At 48.7% G+C, this 25104-nt stretch overlaps 1 protein-coding gene across 1 annotated transcript in view; it reads left to right on the top strand.

Annotated features, from left to right (window-relative positions):
* The window catches only part of LOC144164316 (AB hydrolase superfamily protein YfhM-like), a 79717-nt gene that overhangs the window by 32160 nt on the left and 22453 nt on the right, over positions 1-25104 (top strand). Inside the window, exons 3-5 of the mRNA XM_077694813.1 lie at positions 12421-12533; positions 15338-15521; positions 20334-20473. Of these exons, the coding sequence (XP_077550939.1) occupies positions 12421-12533; positions 15338-15521; positions 20334-20473 (437 nt within the window). The remainder of the gene's footprint in view (positions 1-12420; positions 12534-15337; positions 15522-20333; positions 20474-25104) is intronic.

The following is a 25104-nucleotide window of genomic DNA, read 5'->3' as shown; positions in this document are numbered from 1 at the left end:
TATATATATATATATATATATATATATATATATATATATATATATATGTATATATATATATTGAAGTGGTATTTATTGGGACGATAGATAGGGTGCGACGATGAGCAGGGCCAGCCCAAGTGGTCGTTTTAGCTGGTCGGAACAGGGCGAGCACGAGACAAGCGGGTGCGACGGGGCGTGACCAAAACTGGACCATGTTAGTGTCCTGAACCTGGTGTATGCCCATAGACGGAAGATTGTCCGTTGCACTGTCTCCGCACTGGCGCATACCCCAAACAGGAGATTGTCCGTGGCAATAACTCGGTGACTATCCTCTTTACAATCACTGCCCCGCTGAAGAGCAGCCAACCTGGCTGCCTAGGGGCCCGATAAAACGAGGGGGTCGTAGTAAGGCTTCAGGTGTTGCACATGAACGGTCTCTTTCCCACGTCGGCGTTGGTCGGGTGAAGGCTGTACTGGCTCGACAAGGTAACTAACGGGCGAGGTACGCTCCAGGACCCGGTATGGGCCGTGGTAGATAGAGAGAAATTTACTGCATTGCCCAGAAGGTGTGGATGGTACCCACAGCCACACCAGCGATCCGGGGGAGAAAAACACGTCTGGGAGGTTCTTGTCATGGCGATTCTTTTGCGTGAATTGATCGTAGGATGTGAATGAGCGGGCAAGTTGGCGGCATTCTTCGGCATACGAGGATAGTTGAGACACAGTCGAATACTCAGTGGCGTCAGCTCTGTACGGGAGAATGGTGTCAAGGGGGCGAGTCGGTTCACGTTGATTTTGATTGATTTGATGTTGATTTTTATTGGTCGCTTTGGGCTGAACACTCGAGTTACGTTGGGAAGCGGCAGCACTCGCAGTACGTATTATAGTGATGCGCCTGCTCGCCTAATGTTCTGTGTAGAATCTTCATGACGATCAGTGTTTGCTCACTACCACATTTAACAAACGACTAGGGTGGTCATAAAAGCATTGTTATCTCGCCTCTTCTTCCTGAAGAGGGAGGAGAAGAAAAAGCACTAGGTGGCGGTGTTGTGATGGTTGATCGCCTGCTTCTGTAGACCGCTAAGTGCCGTTCAAAAGGAAAGAGGTGATTGCCGCGTGGAGGACGGGGTAGCGAGATAAGAGTTCGGTGTGCTCTTTTCCGTGTGCGAAGAGCAGTGGGCCGGCCTTTACTTCGGAGCTGTTTGTCGCGCAACTACAAACGCACTTGGAGGTTGACCTGCGTTGGTTCTCGCGTTCATTACATCCCCCCGTTCCGTCCACTAAATCAATAAATCAATAAAAAATATTTCAAGTAAACGTGAAAAAAATAAAAACCAAGCAAGCACGCACGCACGCACGCCCGAACGAATGAACAAACGAATGAAGAAACAAACAGGCAGGTACTGATACTACGTGCGTATATGCGTATATTTGTCTTCATAAAAAATTGGAACAAGAATTTGTGAATATCACAAATATTTCTCTTAGTGGCTTCATAAAAGCAGTTCCCGGATTAGAGAAGCTTTTTTTATAACGGAGGACTCCTGTAAATGCTCACCAATGCAGCAAGCTAGTTTGCGAAAAAAAAATTCCTGCATGACGAGACCAAACCTAACGAGACCATGATCTCGTTAGGTTTGGCGGCAGCTGTGCGCAGAATACTATCGGTGACTTTACGGGAGTTACTGTGGACGCATTCACCCCACCGCGATAACCTGGGGAATTAGACATACGCAGCTTCGCGGTAAAATGTTTCCGTGTTTAACCAAAATTAAACGAAGGACAGGGGCACAACGGGCACGACAAAAGCAGGTCACGGCGCCTTCACGAGGCCTCCCAATACTCTGCTTGAATTCTGATGAGAGGGCGTCGCTAAAAATAAACCACCAAACCGCGGTATCCCAAAAACACGGAAAAAAACTCAAGCAAGAGTGCGTGTTGAGTTGGGCGTATTCAGCCAGCCACAGTGACACAGTGCATACTTTGGCATGAAATGATGCTGCGGCACTTCCGAAACTCTCACGAACGCATCAAACAAAACGTTTAAGAAATAATCACGATCAATTATGCCTTGTGAAGGCGGACGATGAACAAAACGTAAACAGAGGAAGTGGATCTGTAACTAGCCGGTCCTCGCCATGATTGCAATTTCGTAAATTGCTTCTAATGGAGGGGCAGGAACATACGTTCGTAGTGGAAAATAGGACTAAGGCACCAATAGAGCACACATCGTGAATTTTTCGCGTACGCATATATTATCGACGTCCTGCAGTCGAAGCATACGTCCCTCACCACGTAAGACGAGGCAAAACAAGTGTAATTCAAAATTTACAATGGCATCTGTCAAATAACCTCTCACGTGCTAGTATGGCAGAGGTTGAAGCTTAGGCCACGGCCGGCACCTCCGCCGGCATCAGCCACCTATAATCAAGGAAGCATGCAAACCAAAACAAAGGCACTCCCATGAACACAACAGCCCTCCTGCGGTTGTGTTTTTGTGCCGTAATAATTGCCCAAGGCAAACGGGCCGCTGTCTAAACGACTGCTTTTGTGGGCATCACAACAATGCGAGGCGTCGTCTAGAAGTGTATCTATGCTTTCATTACCCAAAGATGTCGTTAGCATTGTGGTACCGGGGTCTTAGCGCCCGGCCGCGGCTCCCAAGAAAGACACCGAGTCCCCAGAAACCACACCTTTAGTCAGCTCTGACCCGAACCCGTCCGGAGACGTCTGATCTTCTCCAAGCCCAGGCACGCACTGCCTCAGTCCCTCGTCACGCTCCAGCGCGCACACGCTGCGCGTGCCCCGAACAGCGTCTTTCTCCTCTTCTGCGCGCCGTTCCCACACTCTCCCCCCCTCCAAAAACAAAGTCAAGACTCGTCGGGCATGTCGATGACGTGGTCGGCCGGGAGAGGGTCGCGGAGGAGGTCCGGGCGGTGGTGAAGCAGCAGAGCAAAGGCAGCAGCGACTGAGTCTTCAGTTCGGGGTCCTGCGGAGGCCGACGCTGCAGCAATGGCGGCAGCCATGCAGTCACGGTGCAGAGCACCTGCCAGGTGCGTGGGCACATGGATTTGCGGCACCCGGCAGTAAGGGCAAAGGCGACGGAGCTCCTCTGCCGTATAGATGGATGGAGGTTCCTGGGGATGTCGATCCGAGAGTAAACGGCCCCGGAAAGGCTCTGGGATATCGGCCGCGGGATCGCCACGTTCAGGACGGGGCTGGAGTTCCCAGGGGAGGCGGGACACCCAGCCAACCGAGCGATCTGCCTCCACGACCATCCAGGTGGCGACGGTGCGAAGTGTTGGAGGGCGGTGACGTGGCGCCCGGGGAAGCCAGGGATGGAAACGGGCCTGTGCGTACGCAGAATGACCCCATCCCCGAGAGGGCCCAGGAAGATTGCGTGGTGGCGGGGGCATCTACGAGAGCGTGCAGAAGAACATACAAACAAAAAATATTGAAAGCGGACAAAAAAGAGGAAGCCAAGCTGGTACTACGGAACAAGTGAACCCCACAATAACCATAAAGGACTGATCAAGGCTTTACAGAAAAGACAGGTCAAGAATAAACAGAGGAGAAAAAAGAAAATGTGGATAGTAAAAGAAAAAAAAACTAATTCTGTTATTTCGCTAGCGCCCATACGCAACGCTAGGCGAAGGCGTCCTCTAAAAAGAGAAACATGATCAGTCCGCATGGTACCGTTTAAGGTCGGGTATATTAACCGGGCCTGCATGTTCACCGGTCCTGTTGCTGCGTAAAAGATACGTGATGGAAGACAGCTTCTCGCTTACGGTAAAAGGGCCCTCCCATTTAGGAGCTAGCGACGCGGAGAACTTCCGTGAAGCGTCGCTCAGCGGATGAGTGCGCCGGAGAACCATGTCGCCAACCGCAAGCTGAACATCTCGACGACCCCGGTTGTACTGCTCCGCCTGCTGGAGACGAGCAAAATCAAGCTGCTCCCGGGCAGCCTGTATCGCGTCACGCAGGCGCTGGCGAACGGCCACAGCATGAGGCGACAGACCAGAACCCGCGTCCGTTTCTGGAAGTGTCCTGTCGAGAGGAAATGGCATCTCCCGACCGTAATTCAGATAAGCCGGCGTAAACCCGGTTGAACGATTCACCGTGGTGCGAGTGGCAAATGCAATCTCAGGCAGCTTAGCATCCCAATCCTTGTGTTGCTCCGTATGAGCAATTAGCATCGCCTTGAGGTTGCGATTCACACGCTCAGTTATGTTTGTCTGAGGGTGATAGGTGGTAGTACGTTTGTGTTTCACGCCTACAGCTCGGCAGTTGTCCTCAAACAATTTGCTCGTAAAATACGTAGCATTATCCGTTATGAGCTGTGCGGGGAACCCAAAGCAAGAAAACACTTCCATTAGGCACCTCCATACATTCGGTGTATTGACGGTACGTAGCGGGAACAGCTCTACCCACTTCGTGAAATGGTCCGTCACCACAAACAAATAACAATTCCCACGCGGGCTGCGGGGGTAAGGGCCCATGATATCGCAAGCAACGATTTGCCAGGGGCTCTTACTCTCAACAGACTGCATCAATCCGGGCGGGCAACCGACTCGGGGTTTTGCTGTCTGACACACATGACAGCTCCTGGCGTACCGCAGCGCATCCTGCCTCATTCCCGGCCACGTGACAGTCCGACATAACTTCACATAAGTTTTGCTGCCAGAGCTGTGTCCAGCCAGAGCTGAATCATGAAAGTAACGGATGAAAGCCCTCCGAAGCTTACGGGGTACAACAGCGCGGAATGGGGAATTAGCTTCTTCATCGTCCTGCGGGATATACCGTAGCAGGAGACCGTCTTCCGCCAACACATATGTATCAAACTCACCGCTGTTGCTGGTGGGAGCTGCGCCCTGTGCCCCGACGTGCTCAATGATCTTACGGCAGAGTCCGTCGGCACGTTGCGCCGCGAGAAGATCTGCTCTGCTCACCAGCGTACCCCAGCGTGCGTCAGCATCCACTGCAGCCACCAGCGCCGGCGCTTCCGCGTCCGAGGATGGCGGCAGGGGCGCGCGCGATAGCGCGTCAGCGACTTGGTTCTGCGAACCCTTCCTGTGCTGGATAGTAAAATCGTAGCGCTGAAGCGCAAGCACCCAGCGCGCAAGACGACCAGCAGGGTTCTGCAAACGCTGCAGCCACGTTAATGCCATGTGGTCTGTCTGAATGGTGAAAGAGGCACCGTCAAGATACATGTCAAATTTCTTTAGTGCAAACACAATTGCCAGACACTCACGTTCTGTGACCGTGTAATTGCGCTCAGCCGGAGTGAGCGTATGGCTAGCAAATGCGACCGGACGGAGAACGCCCTCAAACTCCTGCATCAGCACTGCGCCCAGTCCATACTCGCTAGCATCGGTCTGCAACACAAATTGTTTGTTAAGGTCCGGTATCCTTAACGCCGCTGTTGTAGCGATTGCGCGAGACAGTGCTTCAAAAGCTTGCTGCTCAGCCTCTGCCCATTGCCATTTCACGCCTTTCCGTAGTAGCTGGTTCAGCGGACGTGATAGCTCCGCACAATGAGGGATGAAGCTGCGGTAAAAGGCTATCATGCCCAAGAAGCGCTACAAGCTCTTAACGTCAACGGGCACGGATACTCTGTAATTGCTTTCAGTTTGGCATCGTTAGGACGAAGCTGTCTCTTGTCCACGACAAAGCCGAGCAATTCAACTTTGCTTGTCGCGAGTTGGACCTTTTTAGGATTGATGGTGAGACCGGCGCGTTTCGTGCGGTCAAGCACATCTCTGAGATGCACAAGATGCTCCTCAAAGGTGCGCGAAAAGACGACGACGTCATCCATATAGGCCATCGCGTACTTATAACGTACATCTTCAAGGACGATGTCCATTAATCTTTGAAACGAGCTCGGGGAGTTCTTCAGCCCAAACGGCATGCGCACAAACTCGAAAAGACCCCTGTAGCATGTGAAGGCGGTTTTAGGAATATCATCAGGGTGCATTTCAATTTGCAAAAAGCCGCGTGAGCAATCTAGAGTGGTAAACACGCGGGCACCACCAAGCGAGGGAATGATAGATTCTACGGCAGGAAAAGGATATGCGTCTCTTACAGTTACGTCGTTGAGACGACGGTAGTCCACGCAGAGACGCACACTGCCGTCTTTTTTTGGCGCCAACACGACTGGAGATGCATGGGCGCTCTGCGACGGCCGCACAACCCCCGTGTTCAGCATCTCGTCAAGGGCGACATCCCGTTTCGCCTTCTTCTGGATGCTGAGCGGCCGTGGATTGCAGCTCCAAGGAGGGGCGTCTGCCGTGTCAATGCGATGTTGAAGGACGGTTGTCCGCCCAGGGGCCTCCGTGAACATTTCGGCAAACGGCTCCAGCACATAGGCGAGCTGCTCCCTCTCATAGTCACTGCAAGGACACTCCTCAAGCAACTGCCTGATTCGCTCAGGCAACACCGATTTCGTTGCGACTGCGGCTGACCTTGGCACGGTACAGATATGCGTTGACGCCACAAAAGGTATCAGTTCTGCGTCATTGCCCAATCTATAACCACCACCCTCCAAGTCAAGCAGGAGGCCGTCGCGAATAATGAAATCCCTGCCCAAAATCATGGGCACCGCCAAACCCGGGCAGTACGTAAAGCACTGCCGACACCTTCTGCTTGCGTAAGAAATGCGCAAGCGCACAGCACCACGTGCTTGAACAACAGCACCATTGGCCACTTGCAAACGGGTGCTGCATTTGCGCAACTTGACACCACGTGCTCGGCAAAGTTCAAACACTGTATCGCCAATTAGCGACAAACTGGCGCCAGTGTCAATCAAGGCGTCAATGTCCGCTCCAACCACGTAAACAGAAACATGCGGTGCAATGGGCTGTGCCGGCGCTTCAACACGACAAGCAGATGGTAAAAAACACAAGTTTTCGCCGTTCGTCATATCCGGAGCCCATAACGATGCTTTGGTGGCCATTAGCATCGCGGGCCGTACTCGTTTCCCTGATGGCTGTTGATATTTTGGCGACGAGCCATCACCACAGGACACTCCCGACAGAAGTGTCCAGGCTGTCCACATCGGTAACAGCCGCCAGCTTGATTTCCATTGGGCGCGTAGCCCCGCGACCCTCCCGTCTCGACGACCAGACGAGAAGGACCTCTGGAGTTCAGAGGATTTCGTTGCCGACCCCCAAGGGAGAGACTCGGGTCGGGGAGCGGTGAGCCTGCCAGTAAAGAGGGCCTGTTTTCCCAACGCAGGAACCCTGGCTCTAACCGCTGCGGGGAGTTCCCGCCGTGGGCTGCACCATCTAGTGGTCTTCCGCGCTCCAAGTGCCTGTCGCCAAGGGCAGAAGGACCTCGTGCGCGGGGGGAATTCAAGCCCGCCGCTGCCGTACGCGGCTGTGGACTTCGCTGTGGCGAAGTCTCATAGGTGTCTCTCCATGCGCAAGCTGGCTCACGTGCCTCCCCTACTGGCGGAGGGGCCACATAACTCAGCTGTGATATCAGAGCGTCCTCGATTGCTCGAGCTGATCGCGCCATCTCCTCCAAACTGGAGTAATCACGACCGTGCAGGAAAGTTCGGAAGCGCGGATGGCAACGCCGCAAGACGTGCTTTACCATTTCCGCGTCAGACGCACCCGGGAGAGCTCGCTTGAAGAGCTCCTGGATAGCTCGAATGTATTCGAGCAAGCCCTCGCGCGGGTGCTGCGTACGTGCCTCCAGCTCACGGCGGATGCGGTAGTCGTAGTCGGGAGGCAAGAACTCCTCGCGGAAGCGTGCCTCGAAGTCGGCCCAGGACGCGAACGGGGTCTGGAGGCGCCACCAACGACCAGCCGATGCCTCCAGGGCAACCGGCAGGACACGGGTCAACACGAACTCGTCCGAAGCACCCGACGCCGTCTTGTAAACATTGAGATCGCTCAGGAAGTCCGCCACGGATTTGAAGTCGTCATAGCCCGTGAACCGTGGCACTGCGAGGCTCGGGTGGAATGCCGGCACGCGCTGCGGCGCCTCGAGGCTTGTGGGGGGCGCATGCCTGGAACCAGCGGGCCCCACCTGCAAATTCTCCAAGCGATTAACAAGATTCTCGCAGAGGCATGCGATCGGGCCCAGGGTAGCGACGACCTCCGAGGCATCCGATCCAAAGCCAGCACCGTGAGGGTCGGCCGAGAGGCTCCGTCGAGCAGAAGGCGTGGCTGCACCCCGGTGAGGCCTACGCTCCATGATGGAATCCGGTGCACCACGAAACGAAAAAAAAGGCACACAGCGATTACCGCCGCCGCGCTATCACAAGGGAAATGCCACTGTTTGCCAGAAAAGCGACACAAAAATCTCCAGAGAATTACCGGGGAATACCCCAGACACCAGCGACGCGAACACCGAACGCTCTAGAACAAAGAGGAAGAAGACCACAATGTCTTTCCCGAGAACCAACGGCCGGCCCCACGTTGGGCGCCAAATGTGGTACCGGGGTCTTAGCGCCCGGCCGCGGCTCCCAAGAAAGACACCGAGTCCCCAGAAACCACACCTTTAGTCAGCTCTGACCCGAACCCGTCCGGAGACGTCTGATTTCCAAGCCCAGGCACGCACTGCCTCAGTCCCTCGTCACGCTCCAGCGCGCACACGCTGCGCGTTCCCCCGAACAGCGTCTTTCTCCTCTTCTGCGCGCCGTTCCCACAGCATGTAGGTTCCACCTACATGCTAACAACAAGTTAACGCTCTGATACCTTTGTTATCATTTTTTTTATTGCGTCAATGCTGACGTTGTGTCGCAAACAATCTCAATGTTTTTCTAATATTTTGGCTTTTCTGGTGAACACAACCCCTTTGAAGCCATAGTGATATCAAAGAAGTTACCAAAGGCTAGTTCATTCAAATAAGCAAGGTTGGATTTTCTTTTTGTGGTCCTTTTACAGCACCAAGCAAAGCGAAAAGGGAACGTTTTAGCCATAGAGTTTGTTACAATATAAACTAGAGAGGCACCTGGCGCTAGCGTCTATGCGGCTCATATCATGGCCGTCTGTGTCGTCATGGCCCACCGTTAACCGTGCACTCGCCTTCGTTTCGTCATTCGGTTAGATTCAAACGTTTTACACGCCGTATATTCGAGCCCAGTTGCACCAAAACCCAAAGAATAGTGTATTGTATACGGAGAAAATAAAACAGGCTGTTTTAAAGCTAAGGGTAAAGGAAGTTTGCCGCAGCGGTTGTGCCTGCTATTCTACGCGCCAAGCTGGCAGTTAACAACACTGTTGATATTTCTGGGGAAACTCGTTAGGCAGCATTATTTTAATAATTTTACCAGTATATAAAATAACGAGTAGTTTAAAGAGCTTGGAATGGTTTTTCAGCATTCCTATGAAAATGTCGCCTTCGTGGAGAACTGGTGCACCGACCGTCAGCTACAGTTAAACAAAAGTTGTTGCTGTGCGAGTTGGATCATACTTGAAAAAAAAGGAAACTTGTCGTTAAACAGTCGTGCAGGAAGACAAGTCAGGACGGATACAGGCGCGCGTATCTGTCGTACCTTGTGTTCGGCGAAGTATGTGTTGTTGTTTTTTTTGTCACCTACAAATTTCGCGCTGGCGTATTACCCGCTCATTCTAATGTTTCTTATTTATTTTTATTTATTTATTTATTTATAACTTATTTATTCATTTATTTTTACTTATTTATTTATTAATTTATCATCATACCCACAGTGCCAATGGTGGGGGGTGGCATACAATAAAAAGAAAAACACTGAGTACGGGTTTGTACAAAGCAAAATAGAACAGTAACAACCAAAATAACACAAAGTGAGAGTACAACGGCGAGCAAAGGCCGCTTACAATCGAAATGAATCACCTCCTCTGCAGGCATGCGGCGAAAGTTTCACTCGACGCAAAAGACACCTCCTTCTGAGTTAGACCTCCTTCTTATATAGAACTTGCAAAAAGGGGCATTTTGAACAGATTTGTTCTGCATTAAATTTCTTTCACTTTGAGGGAATCATCCCTTCTGGACGAGATGTAATCTGGATTTTGTAAGTAATTATCGCGGTTTATTCCAGTTTTTATCTAAAATATGCTGCGAAAATGCTTCAGTAGGAGGATTTTTCTGCGGCCATGCAAAGATTGCCATCCCAGAGAGCTTTTTGCCCAGGACACACTGAAATTTCTAGAATAATCAATGAAAACAAAACGTTCAGACAAATTTCGAATCCTTTCAATCCGCTTTGTACCTGTGACCGTCCGAGGGTCCCAGACAGTGCACACGTATTCGGGAATAGAGCGGATGTAAGTGTTGTATAAATAGGCCTTTATGTCTAACGAAAAATGTTTGGTGTTGCAAAAAACCGAAACGGCGTGAAGCCCTAGAACAGACAATAATTTGACGACTCCAGGAAAGATTAAAAGTAAAAAAAAATAACGAGATATTTATGCTCATTTACGAAGGTAACATCTTTTCCGTTAACGACATAGGTATAGGAATGAGCATTTGTCTTCTTTGTGAAATGCATACAAAGAGTTTTTTCCGAATTGATGGTCATACCCCATTTCATGCATCATTCGGAAAACTTATTTAGGTCATGTTGCAAGAATTCACAGTCCTCTCGATTACTAACAATCCTGTACAGAACACAATCATCAGCGAAGAGTCGCATAAACGAAGTAATGCCGGTAGTCACATCCTTCGCGCACTCCGTGCTCTTTTACCGAATGCGCAGTTGCGACGGCTGACGGCTACCACAGAACAGCGGATATTTCGGCTACCTCGTAGCTCGTACACGTGTTAATGCACAGTGAAGAAAGCCAATCCCCAAAACCATTTAGGAATCCAGTTGTCATGCCAAGCCTAAACCAGAAGCTGGGGTTTTACCCTAACCTCCCACGATGACACGGATTGGCAGGTTCAGTTTCTTTTCTAGTAAACTTACTAAGAAACTCTATGGCTTCAGCAAAATAGCACCGACCACGGGCAGCGGCACCTTCGGTGTACGGCTTGCTTCTACGTCAACAAAGGGGGAATGCTGCCGGCACTGTTACAACAAAGCAATCTACAAGAAACTTCCTCATAAAGCGCGCGCGCCCCTACCCCCACATAACACTCCGCTCCATCCACCCGTGAAAGCCACCATTTCCCGCGCAAGAAAATGTAATGTGAACGGTTCTCATGACGATCTGTGAATTTAAACGTCTAGTGCTCGACGGTGGGTACACCGCTCAATTCGAAACGATGCAATATCTCGAATTTTGACTTTACTTCCAGAATTTTCTGTTTGCACGTTTCATCTAGCATCTGTTTATCTTGCATTTTAGAAATATATTTCTGCAGCATCCATTCGCCTTCTTTTTCCTCCTTTCTGGTTGCTAGGGGTTCACATCGCTTGTATGAAGTCGATGCTCCTAAGCCATTAAAACACGCTGTTTGGACAGTCAGCGCAAGGACTTGTCCCTTTCTTTCTGCGTCCCATCCGTCGCGTCGTCCTATTCGTTTTTGCGGCCATGTACGACCGGATAACATTGCAACACTTTTGCAACTCCGCAAGTAAGCACATTCATGGTTCGGACCTTGGCTTCTACACAGTAAAGCAGTATCGCGGCCTGATGTTCCTCCACATTTCCATCGAGGGAAGGGCAAAGTCGCTGTTGCAAATCACCGGCAGGCTTCCCATATTATGACGTTTATGTTGCCCAGCCTCGCACTCTGCTTCTTTGAGGAGCAGCAACCTACTGTTGCAGTATTGGCTCGCTGTCCTTTTACCATGTTCCGACAACGAAGAAATCGTTTACAGTGTTTTGATGCATCTGCAGGAGAGAAGTGCGGTAGTGGTTGCGAAGTTGGAGGAGGGTGAAAGAGAAAAGCTCCGAATATATATATTGCAGCGCAAATGAAAAAAATAAATAAACTGTACGTGGAATATCTCAGAGCAGTCTACCATTATCTTACTGACCGTAGCCGTACCGTTAACAAAACAACAAGGTAGGCGGTAACCACTGCCAACGTTTCTCTCGTGTCTGGCGCAGATAGAACTTAAGCTCGGCCACTGAACGGTGTTGCATCCTTTAAATATGTTATCGAAGACGACCATAAAGGTTAGTCCCCACGCTGCAGTTATCAGCAACGTTGAGCTCGTAAGAAGGGCGTGACAGTCACGCGGCCGGTGCTCATCGCTATTCCCTCTGCCATTTCTCAGAGCTCTGCTGCAACTTATAGAAAATAAGCCCTCGAGAGAGAGGTAGAAAGAGAGTCCCTGGTTGTGTACCAACGTACGTTTCTTTTTTCATGTTAAAACATTATGTATCTTTGAACTGCATGTCAAGCCAGCGTTAAAGTAATTACTGGATGTTTTTATGTGTAGAACTTGTTGCTTTTGTGCATTGACATGTTAAATTTGTCCTAAGTATGTGTGAAATTCATCAGGTAATGCAGATATACTTTTTGAGGTGCTAACCGTCGTCTCATTCTATCTTTCGGCAGCGTTGTAGCGCCGGATTTGCGCGGCTATGGAAACACCTCCAAGCCTGAACATCCTGCCGATTACGTGATGGAGAAGTTAGTGGAAGACGTGCACAACTTGATTGTGACTCTAAGCAAGTATCCCTTTCTCCAAAGACTGGCCATACGTGCTGGCCACACGCAGGAGGCGTTGTGGGGCAATCGCGAGAGCCGTATAAAAAAATCCCTTTTGGGGGTTTAACATGCCCAGAATACAGTTGGACAGTGAGGCCCACCGTAGTAAAAGACTTCTGCTTAATTATGACCGGTGTAGATTTTTCACGTGTGCCGAAATCGACTGAAGGACGCGTTAAGTTTTCGCCTACATCAGCAAAGCAGCCGCCGTTGCCTAGATCACACCCACGTCCTTGTGCTCAGCAGCACACCGTCTTAGCTACTGAGCAGCCGCGGCGGGTGAGAGCTGTTGTGAAAAGGTATTGAACTTGCCACTTTTACTGGGGGTCTCACCTAATAATTTGAGGGGACGACGATGAATGTATACGTGTTACTAGTTACACGACCTGCAGTACTAAAAACACTGGTCTTGTTGTCATAAAGCGCAAAACAAGGTAAGTGGTCATGGTTGTCGTATCTTGCATCGACGGCTAGCGGCCGGACTTTGTGTATGCGCCTGCGTAAATCACCATCGGGAGTAAAGCGTATCAGGGCCTGCTGGAACTCGATAATGAAGGGGTTGTGATTTTGCTGACATTTTAGCGTTCGGCATCAACAACCCTGAGAGTGCTGGTAAATTTTCGCACACGGCTGTAGTGAGAGCTCGTGAGGTTGGTTTTAGGACTCTTTTCATCAGACACCGCTGGTAAAGTTATAAACAAATCCTTAAAAAACTTTAATACGTGAAAGAACAAGTACAAGGGAGGACACAGACGAGCGACATCTTAGTCCGTCCACTGTTTTATTAGTTTTTTACACAAAGAAGTCTTCCCTACTGGCCGCCCTATTTAGGGGGGGGGGGTTCTGTGTGGAGGCATGACTGATTGGACGAAATTTTCGAGTGGCGATAGGTTAAGTAAACATACAGAGTACAACCGTACAAAGGGCATCCAATGTAAACCCTTTGTGAAAACTTTGTGGGCCAATCCTAAGCCTTCTCGACCACAAACAATTCAGAGAATGGGCTTTACCGTTCAATGTGACAAACATATTTTAGGGCAGTAAGAAACAAAGGTGTTTTTTCTAGCTTTCCTGCATAAAAAGTTTCAGCCTCGCTTGAAACGGAAGCTTCCACATTGTTTTTTTTTTTTGCAGCTTGCGCGTTTTAGGATTTGCCCACAAAATTCTGAAAAAGGCTGTACCTACTTGTCCGCTTCGGCAAGTCGTACTGATATTGTGCTTTAGCGTTGTCAGTACAGTTGGTTGAAGTTCCTGGCGGAATATTCGTGCCACATATAGAGGGAATAGAAACGACATTTTTCTTAGACAGGTAAGACAATTGCGGATTTCAAGCTACCTCGCCGTGAGTGTTCCTCTCATGCATTAAAAAGTACTTGAAACAAAATTTCTGGAGAGAATAGAACCATGTTTTTCTTAGAAACCATGAAAAAATATAGATGTCCAGTGGCCCTTCTCCTGAGTTGCTCTAGTGCATTAAAAAGTATTTACAACAAAATTTCGCGCATTGCACCAAACTAGAAAACAAACCTATAATGAATTACGTGTCATGGAAAATATTTAGGCGGGCGTGTGGGAACATCGATGTTGTAAGCCACATTTACACAAAGTGATTTAAAAATAAAATAGCTTTCTTGCATAATATAAAAACAACGCAAATCAAACATAATTTTTGCACGTATAGACTACCTGTAAGCCACCACGTGGCCATCGTCTTAAAAATTTGTAATGGAAGAAGAGGTAGGTCGTGAAATAATACCGCTAAACAGAGACCATTTTGTGTAAATTTTCAAAACACTTGAGGTCAATTTTGATGTGTTGGTCTGAATAGAAATATTTAAAAAAAGTTTACCTTAGATATAGCATAAGTATCAAGCACTCGAAGAGAAGTCTCAAACACAGTTCGTATAATTATAACAGCATCATCAGCGTTCCTATAAATCCGACAACCAGACAAAGCACTTGTAAGGTCGTTACTCATAAACAAAAAGAGGAAATAAGACACCCCTGATGTACATTTGATTTTATGGACACTGGAAAACCCGTCACTACACTAGCAACACCCTGAGCATGAATGGAAAAGTAAGTTATTATACGCCAACTGGAAATGGTACCGATAGCTGTAATCTGCCAAGTTACAGAATGAACTTGCTTACAGGCACCCACAGCAGGGGCGAATGGTTTTTTTTCTTTTGATCATTCGCCCCGAAAAGCCTTGAAAAAAAGTTCTGAACAACTCGGAGCTCTTCATAGAACGTAAAAAAAGTCCCGTTCTCCCACAAACAATCCACGAGAAGGAAACTGTTGATTTATCTAAAGTGTTTCTTCCAAATGCAGCCAATAGATGACAGTATTCTAATGTTTCTATTTTTAGTTAATGTTGGCCACTGGTATGAAGCAGCTTTTTAAGGGGTAGGGATATGACACGCCGTCAGAAGCACCACTTCTATGTCATTGGGAACCAAGAAGCACATAAGAAAAGCCGAGGGCAAATATAACCACACAGGTTCTACAATAGAGAATTTTGGTTGCAAGTACTGCATACCTGTTTTGTCTATAAGTGTTTCCTTGGAACTAAAGTTGCATGTGGTGACATGCGGTATTAGAGTGAAAATGGGAGAATAAAATGGGGAAATTGTACTTCAAGTTTTCTTGAGTTAGGGGAAACTACACAAAATCTGACCAGCATTTAGGCCTCTTTGGCTGGTTTTCAGGGTCAACAAATATTTACGTACTGAAGTATATTCTTTTCCTTTTTGAACTGCAGACAAGGATAAAAGGAGGGAGGTTGTATTGGTTGGACATGACTGGGGAGGAATGATTACATTTTGTTTTGCAAATCGTTACGAGAATCAAGGATTGTTCAGCAAGATTGTAATCATCAATGGAATGCACCTCCAAGCTTTGAAGAAGGAGTTATTGCAAAGCATTACGCAGATGAGGAAGTCCTGGTAAGCTCTCTTCGTAAGACGTTTTCCTGCTTTGCTCTACGGTATGAGGTACAATTATTTGAGCTTTAGCTTAAGCTCATGTCCTGATTCAGTGTGGCAATCGTACACCCAGATATTACCGCTGCAATCAAACGCAAGAAAACATGTCTCGTTACTTGCAGATTATAAAGGAAAGCCAGATGTCAAAATCCGCAAAGGAAGCACAGGGAACTACTTTCGCTGTTCCCATTGTCGATTCTGACTTCTAGATTTTTTGTGTGCCCATTCAAGGGGCAGCTCATTCCCACTTAATAACTTTGCCTTTGGCGCCCTGCATGGCTTTGACATCAATAGAAGTGATTTCTTATGTGTTAAATAATAAAATAATTAGCACTTGTGTGGAGCCCTTAATATTCCAGTGACCTCATTTTGCATTGAGTTGGGTACTTGGTCTTTATAGAAGTAAACGTATCTCTGGACATCGTAGCATTTGAGCTCACTCTTGGGATAAAACAAACCAGTATGGTCATGGGGATATCGGTCAAGCAGAGCAGTACACCTCCCGCGGTGTGTAAGGTCACCGTGCTGTATACAATCCTCTAGTGAGGGATATGTGTCCTGTTTCGTGGCCAGCGAAGTAGTTCGAAGACGACAATGCAAATTGGCGTGCCCAGCGCTCACGCGCCAGAGTCACTCGCCCATCTTAGCTCAGACCCGCCGCCAGAATACACTTGGTGCCGGTCCTCTTCGGTTAAGCGATGCGCCGAATAAATTGGCACATCACCACATTGCCGTTCACACCTGTGTCTACCAGGACGCAACAATATTAAACACAGTAGCATCGTTTACACATTCCAGTGACAAAATTTAACAGACCACATGATCAGGGCCCAGCCGCGACTCTATAATTTGTCCCACCTTTACAAACTACCGAGAAAAATACTCCGAATTTTCCCAGCATCGTCAACGGCAAAATTTATTTCAAGAACGTGAATGACCTGAAGTCATTGCGATCTATCAAAAGCCATTTATCCCACCTTTACACCCTAAAAAGGTAGTCGTTCCTGTTAAGCACGTGGATTTATTTTATTGGCGAGGTCATAATTTCAGAACTCAGAGGAGAGAGATCTTACAAGGTTCTCGCATATTTAGACAAAATTGCTGTTTTTTATCACTTCAAAGCAATGACGCGGGTCATGACGCATCCGGATTTCACACACACCGGGCGTATCCTTCTTGCATATCAGCCAGCCCTTCCATGAGGTCAAGGTAATCCCCACAAAGTTAACTGACATCATGGCAGATTAGTGGTTAGAACGAAGAACCTCTCCACCTCCACATCTCGAGATGTTTCGCGAAGACATGGTTATCTATCGACCGCTTCCACATGGTACATTACTACACTCCACACGTTCGACATTGTACAAATACCGTTGTAAATTCTGCGTACCGCCATACACTCTGTACCACATGGTGTGGAAATGCCGCCACACAGCATTCCTTGGGTGTGATGGCCAGCTCCAACCCTGAACACCACTAACACCTGGTAGACCGGGGAAGACAGGCCGCCATGACCGAAGACTTCCACAACTAACGAGGTAAAGCAGCCGGCTGGCAACTGAACAACAGATATCTGCTCTAATAAACCTTTATTCTTTCTCTTCCTACATCAACAAAAGCTGGCTACAACCCGTAAATAATTATGTTCTCGTTTGGAGGCGGTAAAGTTAGGTTCATTGTAGAGATGGATGGTGTCTTCGTGGAACGGTGAAATTACCCGATGAACGCTGACGTAGGAGGTAGAGGACAAAGAAAAGCCTATTTAAAGGTATTTACAGAAGATCAAGCACAAAATAAGACAAAACGAAAACTGTGTTACGATTAAAAGGCGCCGCAGCGCACAAGGGGTATATCGCGGCACGATCCCTGGTAGGGGCCCGGAGGCCAAAAAGGTGCCGAACCGCCGCGCGGTTGGCGAGGAATTCGTGGGGCTCTGGCGCCAAGAAACCGCCACGGGAGCAAGTCTTGATGCGACGGCTCTGCGCCGCAGCTCCAGAAGAACTCATTGAAGGATTCGGGAACAGGGCGCAAGCAAGCTGCCTCCCCAACGCAGCGCACCTGCCAATTAGGGTTTTGACCTGCGCTCCCCCCCCCCCCCTGTCCGTCCCCGAAGGTCAGGAGAACAGCAATGCCTTCCCCGACGCCGCGTAAAATGCTGCCGGCGAGGCCCATGCAAAGGGTTGCGACTCGCTGGCGTCGGCGGCGGCCGCCCATCGCTCCCGCCGAAGGAGGAGAACACAAGGCCCCGAGAAAAGAGGTGGGTCATCGTCCCGACGCGGTCGATCGGCGCTGTAATCAACAGAGGCCAAATAATAACTTTACGCAGACGCTTGGTGTTTAGTCGACCTTTACCCATTCAAAATATCAATTTTTAACCTGTTCTGTTAAATGGCGCTGCCTGCACTAGTGGTGCAAGGCTGGAGAAACAGCAGAGCTGGCGAAGGAGCTAGCTTTTATCATCACTGACAGCGGATCCCAGGAGAGAAGCAGCAGCCGGACCCCAGTAGTGCAAAGCCATTTTAGACGGCACTGTGAAGCAAATACTATTAAACAGTGTACTGCGTTTTATTCAGTAGCAATCGTCGGCGTCAGTTTAATCGTCGTCTTCCGACGTCCCAGTCGCGTAAGTCAGATCCCCTTGCACCGCGTCCTCGACTCGGTAGACCTCCACGTCTTATTCAGCTTTTCCGGTGGACGTCTACTCGTATGTGGTGGTGGTGGTGCCAAAAGAGATGGCTCATACCCACTCAGGGGGATTGGCCAGGAAAGGGGCGCTCACAGAGAGAAATTACAAGGTAATTAAAGAAAGACATTTAAGGAGGTAAATAAAATATGAGGGAAATATATACAGAAAAAAAAAAAAAACTGCTCAAACATGAGACGTAGCAACAGGAAGTGTTGAAACCAACATAAAATAAAATAAAAAAATAAAGGAAAGAAAACATGAAAAGTACGTAGAGAAATAAAACAAGAAGGGAAGCTGGCGAAGGAGAGGCAGTGGGCGGGAAGGCACTGATAGTAGCGATCATACACGCAGGGATCTTTTTGAGGGACTCGTATGTGTTGTCAAGAAATGGCTTGACAGGTTCGTTGTCCTCGTCTTCGGCGCGGCGGGCTCGTGGCACGCCGGTCGCTACAGAAAGACGCCGACGAAAGCAGGAGCTCCCCATGCGGCGAAGCCCAGGCGCAAGCCTGGACAACGCCGTGCTGTCTGCCGCGAAGCAGGCCCTAACGGGCGCTAGGTATTTCTTTTTCTTTTTTTTTTTTTGCTAAAGTCGCAGCGCGAAAGTCGTCCGCGGTTCCTCGCCCCGGGTATTCCGAGCAGTCACCGCGATGCACGCGCTCACGTCCTCTCATGTATCTTTGACTTGGCCGTACGAAATTATTATGTCGGCCTGAACATCTCAGCTGTTTTTCATTTCATTTTATTTTTACGTGATATTATGCTGACACCACTACGGGTTGAAATTACAACATTGGTTTGCCATCACAAGGAACTGTTTTGTATAGCGAGCACGGTTGCTGGAAAGTTATGCTGAAGTATTCTAGGCAATAATTTTCTACAGAAATATTTGTTATAGTCGTTTACTTTAAATAGACATTTGTGGAAGTGGGGCCAACAAATTGCCGCAAGGAAGTCTGGTATAAGCGTGAGAGGGTACGGTTTTGCTACTGGATGCAAAAAAAACGTCCCTACAGAAGTTTTTTGATTGCGGTGATGCTTGAGGAAACAAATTCGGTTCAGAATCGTTTGACTGCTGCATTCTCATTTTGTGTATTTTCGAAAGAAGCAACCGCATAGTCATACAAGCACGCAGTTAGTTTTATATACTTTTTTATCTTGTGTTCACTTCGAGGAGCATAAGAAATTCTACAGTACGTTGACGATGCCAGTATGGTCTGGGTAGGAGCGGCTGCTAATATTTTATGCGCAAGGAACACATGACTTTTTGAGATAAAATCTAGCGTCCGGCTTCCGGCGTCATCGTCGCCTGTCTTGATGCGAGTGGGTCACACGGTGTTGTTACTCTGCCCGGTAGCGATTGTAGTGTCCAGTCTCTAGAGAAATATGTAGAAATTATACACAACTGCTTTTGCATTGGGAAATAATAATAGGCCTTATAGTGACCGGAGTGCTCAACAAATCATTTGAGTTCGAACTGTTAAAGAGCGGTGAACTGTGCTGCTGAGCTGTACCTATGTCTAGATTCTGGAAGATGTTGCAGCTTTAAAAGCGGTGTATTCGCATTCGTACTTGAAATAATTTTCCTCAAATGGTATTCATACATTCTAAAAGATCCCCCAAATGAGGGGCAGAATAACTTTATAGTTGCTTTTGTTTTGTTCTGAGGGACTGCAGACCCACTTTCTAAGAATGTTAGTATAAAAACGGTGTTAGGACAAGCCGTAGGTACACTTTTCTACTCTCTAATGAACAACTAATGAGCAAAACCTAATGATAAAGACACTGAGCTTTGTTCGCATACTTCAATTATGTGGGATACTGCCACGTAGTTTAGAATTACATTTATTTGGTAGTGCAGTAGGTATTATTTTAAGAGACTTTCAGTTTGAAAATAAACTTGTTCTCCTAAAGTTGGACACCAAAGAAGTGCGTTTGCGTCGACCAGCAGTGGACACAACTTAGTAATGTATCTATGTAAACAAAGATCAATTAATGCATCTAGTACTTACTCCAAAAGGTTACATTCTACGCGACACTTTACAATGAGTCTTGCAGTTTGTGGTATCTAAAATATACTACTCTTTCAGGTACATGATTTCATTCCAAAAGGCTGATGTTCCTGAGCAGTATATAATGATGGAGGATTTACGGTTTTTTGACAATATACACAAGAATGCTTTTACTGAAGCGGAGGAGGAAGCTTCAAAATACGTATTTTCCCAGCCCCGTAAGTACAGTCATAAACGTGGTTCTTGAAAAGTGTGTGCGCTAGGAGAACCACAAATTGCATGGGGACTACAGGGAAACAGAATGCGAAGAGAAGGCCAGAAAGGGAGCACATCTCTGGGGTAGTTTGTAAATTGCTTTCATAGGCAAGAAGTGGCCCCGCTTGTATCCACACCTCAGCGATAAACCAGGAGCCCACCGAGAACACAAAACAAGTGGCAAACACGTGTTATACATGACTCAAAACCTGTCTAAATACGGCACACCTGTGAAAGGTAGCGCGATCGAAGAAAAAAATATTTGTTGATACCTCCTTCATAGGAATCGGTAAAACACTAAAGTGAAAGGTGCCGTCACGTGAGCACTTGAATATTAGAGGAACCTCCTTCGTGTGCACAGGTTTAGCGCGCCTTAACCCACCAGACGAAGTGGGGCCAACACGTAAAAACAAAAAAAAAACTACTAGTTGTGCCGCGCCTCCGCCAGATGGCGCCACGGGTCCCACGACCGAGAGAAGACGCAGGGAAACATCCCCCTCGCGAGGGGCACGATCAAATGCAGAGCATTTCCGGGGGCGCACGACGTTAAGTAGTTTGCGTTACGTTAATGTTGTTGCACTTGTGGCAACTGCTGACGAGAGAGCGCTCGTCAGCAGTAATTTGAATGAGTCAAGGATATAAGGCGCGTTCGTAGCGTCCCAATCTGTGTCGGCTTTGTGGCGCAGTGGGTAGAGCACCATGTACATTGCGTTCCGCGCGCAGCGCCGAGGGATCGAAACCGGGTGCCGTATAGTAGTTTTTTTTTATATAGTAGGGACAACGACTGTGCGGACTACGGACGTCAACGCGGGTGACATCGTGAGTTACTGAAATGCTTGCATTTAAAATAACAGGTTTATTCCGGGACAACAAAACCAAAAATGACATGCACAGAAACAGCACCTTGAAACACAACGGTCATGTGAACAACGCCATAGCGGAGGGTGACTCAACTCGCGCACGTCCCCCGTACACGAAGGCGCTAGCATCGAGGCGCCAACTGCCGATGCTCATTGGCGTCATGATGCACTACTTCGATTCGCTTCGCCTAGATGGCAACACCATCTGAATGAGTCGAAGGGAAGGACATAAGGCGCGTTTGTAGAGCTGCTCACGTCTCTGCTCATAGCGCAGTCGCTAGAGCACTACGTACTTCCTGTTGTGGTGAGAGGGCATGGACACGAATGCGGGCGCCGCAGCGTCGATTGGACTTTTTCTGGCGACGTCACTTCCGTAACGGATATGACGTGAGTGATCTAGGTGCACCCGGGCATAAAACACTGTCGGGTTAAAAATTAAATACACTTAAGAGACTCTTCTGCAATGACAAACCCGTCTACGATATCGTGGTGCCTGGCTAAATTCAGGCAGCAAGTGAAACATGACATACAACCACACAGGAAGCTTTGCACCGTTTTGAGTAGCAATGTGTAGATGTTTAGAGACCGCTCATGCTCTCTTGTACAAATATTCACGCACCTTCTGGTGTGGCCACAAAACAACCTACCACAGCAGCAAGGAACAAATGTGCAGGAGGTATAAAAGAAATAGGAACAACGGAGCGCGCAGCCTCCGACGCATGCCGCACCGTCTTGCTGCACTGCCAGTTAACTGCGCGCATGCGTGGTCCTTTCTGAGCGTGTGAGAGTGTGGCCCTCCGTGGTGTGGCCTACGGTTACGAGAAATGCGTTATAAAGAAGCGACGCCGGTCATTTAATTTGGGGCGTCTTTTGTTTTTTTTTTGTCTATCGCTACTGAGCATCTTGTTATCTACTACATTCCGGAGCCAAGCGCGCAGAAGGCTGTTCGCAGCTAGCAGGACGCCCTTCAACGATCAACGTGCTCAGTGGCGACGTAGCATAAAAAGGCGCCTCTAAATAACAACCGGAGTCGCTTCTTGATCAAGCATTTCACACGAATGTAGGCCACAGTTTCAAACGCTGTCGAAGGAGTGCACATGCGCGCAGTTTACTGACTTTGCAGCCAGATGCTGCAACATGCGTCGGAGGCTGTGCGCTCCGTTCGGATTTCTTTTGATCCCCCATGAACGCCACCTTTTTTGCACGATGTCTCAAATATGATGCGTGTTTGCTACCACGGGCAGTTTGGGAGCATTGTAGAAATCTTCAGGCATTTTTTTTTATTAACAAACACTTTTATTTGTCTTGAAGCGCTGAACACCACTTTAAACCCATATAGTGATGTTACTCTTTGAATACCGTGGGACATTTTATGTAGATGGGTGTCATGCGAAGAAATCACATGACCAAAGGAAACATTACTCCAAGAAGAAAACACTTGTAACTCAGCAAGAAGATGACAAAGAAGACTACGTAAGGCACGCGGCGCCAAGGTCATTGCCTGGGCTACGGCGATGAGCGCTCGAGATTAGAGCACGAGCTTGCGCCGGGCGCGGGCCAATCGGAAGCGCCAACGAGGGCGGCCGGCGGCAGAGGGGAGCCAGAGAACTCCGAAGTGTGGAGAGTGACTGGGGGCTTGGCGGTCCGGCGACCGGACCCGTGCTGCGCCCCGAAACATCCTCCACAACCGCATTCCCAACACACCCCCGCGCACAAGTCGTCACGCCGGCCTCAGTGAAAGAACGCGACGCCCCAAGGCAGCTGCGTCGGCCACTACGCCACGGGAGCTGGGAGCGCACTTGACTACCGCCGCCACGACATCACCTGGACGTTTCAAAACCGCAACACCACTACTGGGACGTGAGGTAGGAGAAGCCCGTCCCCGCAGAGAACACATATTTTGGGACATTTCATTCCCGTACTTAGTCCTCGCCCTTGACTTCCGGACTTTGACTATTCCCCGTTTGCTTGAACTCTTTACCGTGTTCCATACCGCTTTTTCACCTTTATTCAGTATTTATCAGTTCCCGCTGTTCTTTAGTTTATCTCTGTTTGCTGTGTGTATTTGTTTGGGTTTCGGGTTACATAAACAGAAAGTCTCGTTTCCACAGTTTCTTATATTTTTATTATTGTCCCGAACCTGACAATAATTGGCGTCCGCGACAGGACGAAACCAGTTCGTTTTATAATACCCATAAAACCCACGATGGACACACGGGAGCTCATTGCCATGGGTGAATGCTTGGGCTTGAGTGGCGAGGAATTGAGGAAGTGGGTCCAGGCGGAGCATAAGCGCTTGCGCGACGAAAGAGCGTTAGAACGCGAGCATGAGCGGGTGAAAGTCGAACAAGAGCGGGCTCGTGCAGAAGTCGAAGAACGCAATTTGCAGCTGCGGATTCGCTTGGCGGAACTCAATCCAGCTCGAGGAGAGGGGGCCCAAATAGATGGCGAGGGAGAAACCACTGGTCAGGCTCAGGCTGCCACTCCGCTAAGCTTCAGCGCACGCAAATTCCTGCCGCCTTTTGAGGATGCTCGAGATGATCTCGACGCATACCTTAAACGGTTTGAATGCGTAGCCCAAAGTCAAAGCTGGCCTAAGCCGAAGTGGGCCATCGCCATCAGCACGTGTCTTACCGGAGAGGCACTGAAAGTCTACGGGTGCCTTTCCCCAGAAGAGTCGCTAGACTACGACCAGGTCAAGCTTGCTTTACTGCAGCGCTTTCGATTCACTGCAGAAGGCTATAGGGAGCGCTTCCGTCACTCGAAGCCGGAGAAGGACGAAACCGCTAAACAATACGCCGCTCAACTGAAAGGTTATTTTGAGCGGTGGGTAGAACTCTCTAGCATTGACAAAACCTTCGACAAACTCGCTGATTTGGTAATCACTGAGCAACTTCTCTCTAACTGCCACAGAAAACTCGCGATGTTCGTACGCGAGAGGGAGTGCAAAACACTCTCTGAGACCGCGACAGCTGCTGACCGTTTTATGGATGCCCAAAAGCAGAACCACTTGTTAATTTTTGATGATAATAACGGGGAACAACGAGGAAACCCGGAGACAAGTGAACGTAACGTTGAACAGCAGGATAGTCCCGGCCCGGGTGGTGTAAGGAAAGGAAAATGGAGGGTGGCTAATGCCGTCTTAGACGTCCGTGCAGGAATGGATAATATGCCTGATTCGAAAGGCAGAGTCGAAGACAAGCCGGCCATCATTTTAAGAGACACGGGAACTAACACAGTAATCGTTCGCGAGTCTCTCGTTCCAAGAGCGGCACTTACCGGCACCTCTTGCATGTTACAGTTAGCCAATGGAACATGTGTCACTGCCCCAGAAGCGGAAGTGTTTATCGAGTCACCGTTTTTCACTGGAATTGCATTGGTAAGCTGTCTAAAATCTCCGCTGTACGATGTGGTCATTGGCAATGTTCGAGGGGCTCAAGACTTTGAGGATCTGGCCCGGAGTTCAAACCCACTGAGCCCAGAAACAGGATCGCCCGGTAACTGTACCACGTCGAGACTTCGGAGAATAGACGTAGCCAGAGAGCAGGTGAATACCGGTTACGATGACGATCCAGGCGGCTGTCAATCAAGCCAGTTGTTCCCTGTGTATCCGAGCAGAGTATTTTACTCGAAACGCCGAAAGCCACCAAGTCCACTGTAACACGCCCAACAGCACTGCTATGTTGTTTTCTTGGCTTGGCGCTGATTTGGTATACGTTTAGTTTCAGGAAGTT

Source organism: Haemaphysalis longicornis, unplaced genomic scaffold (genome assembly GCF_048455015.1).
Source record: "Haemaphysalis longicornis isolate Haplotype H1 unplaced genomic scaffold, Haemaphysalis longicornis Haplotype H1 scaffold_13, whole genome shotgun sequence".
NCBI lineage: Eukaryota > Metazoa > Arthropoda > Arachnida > Ixodida > Ixodidae > Haemaphysalis > Haemaphysalis longicornis.
The sequence above is the reverse complement of the archived record's forward strand: the minus strand, read 5'-3'. Positions and strand labels throughout refer to the sequence as shown.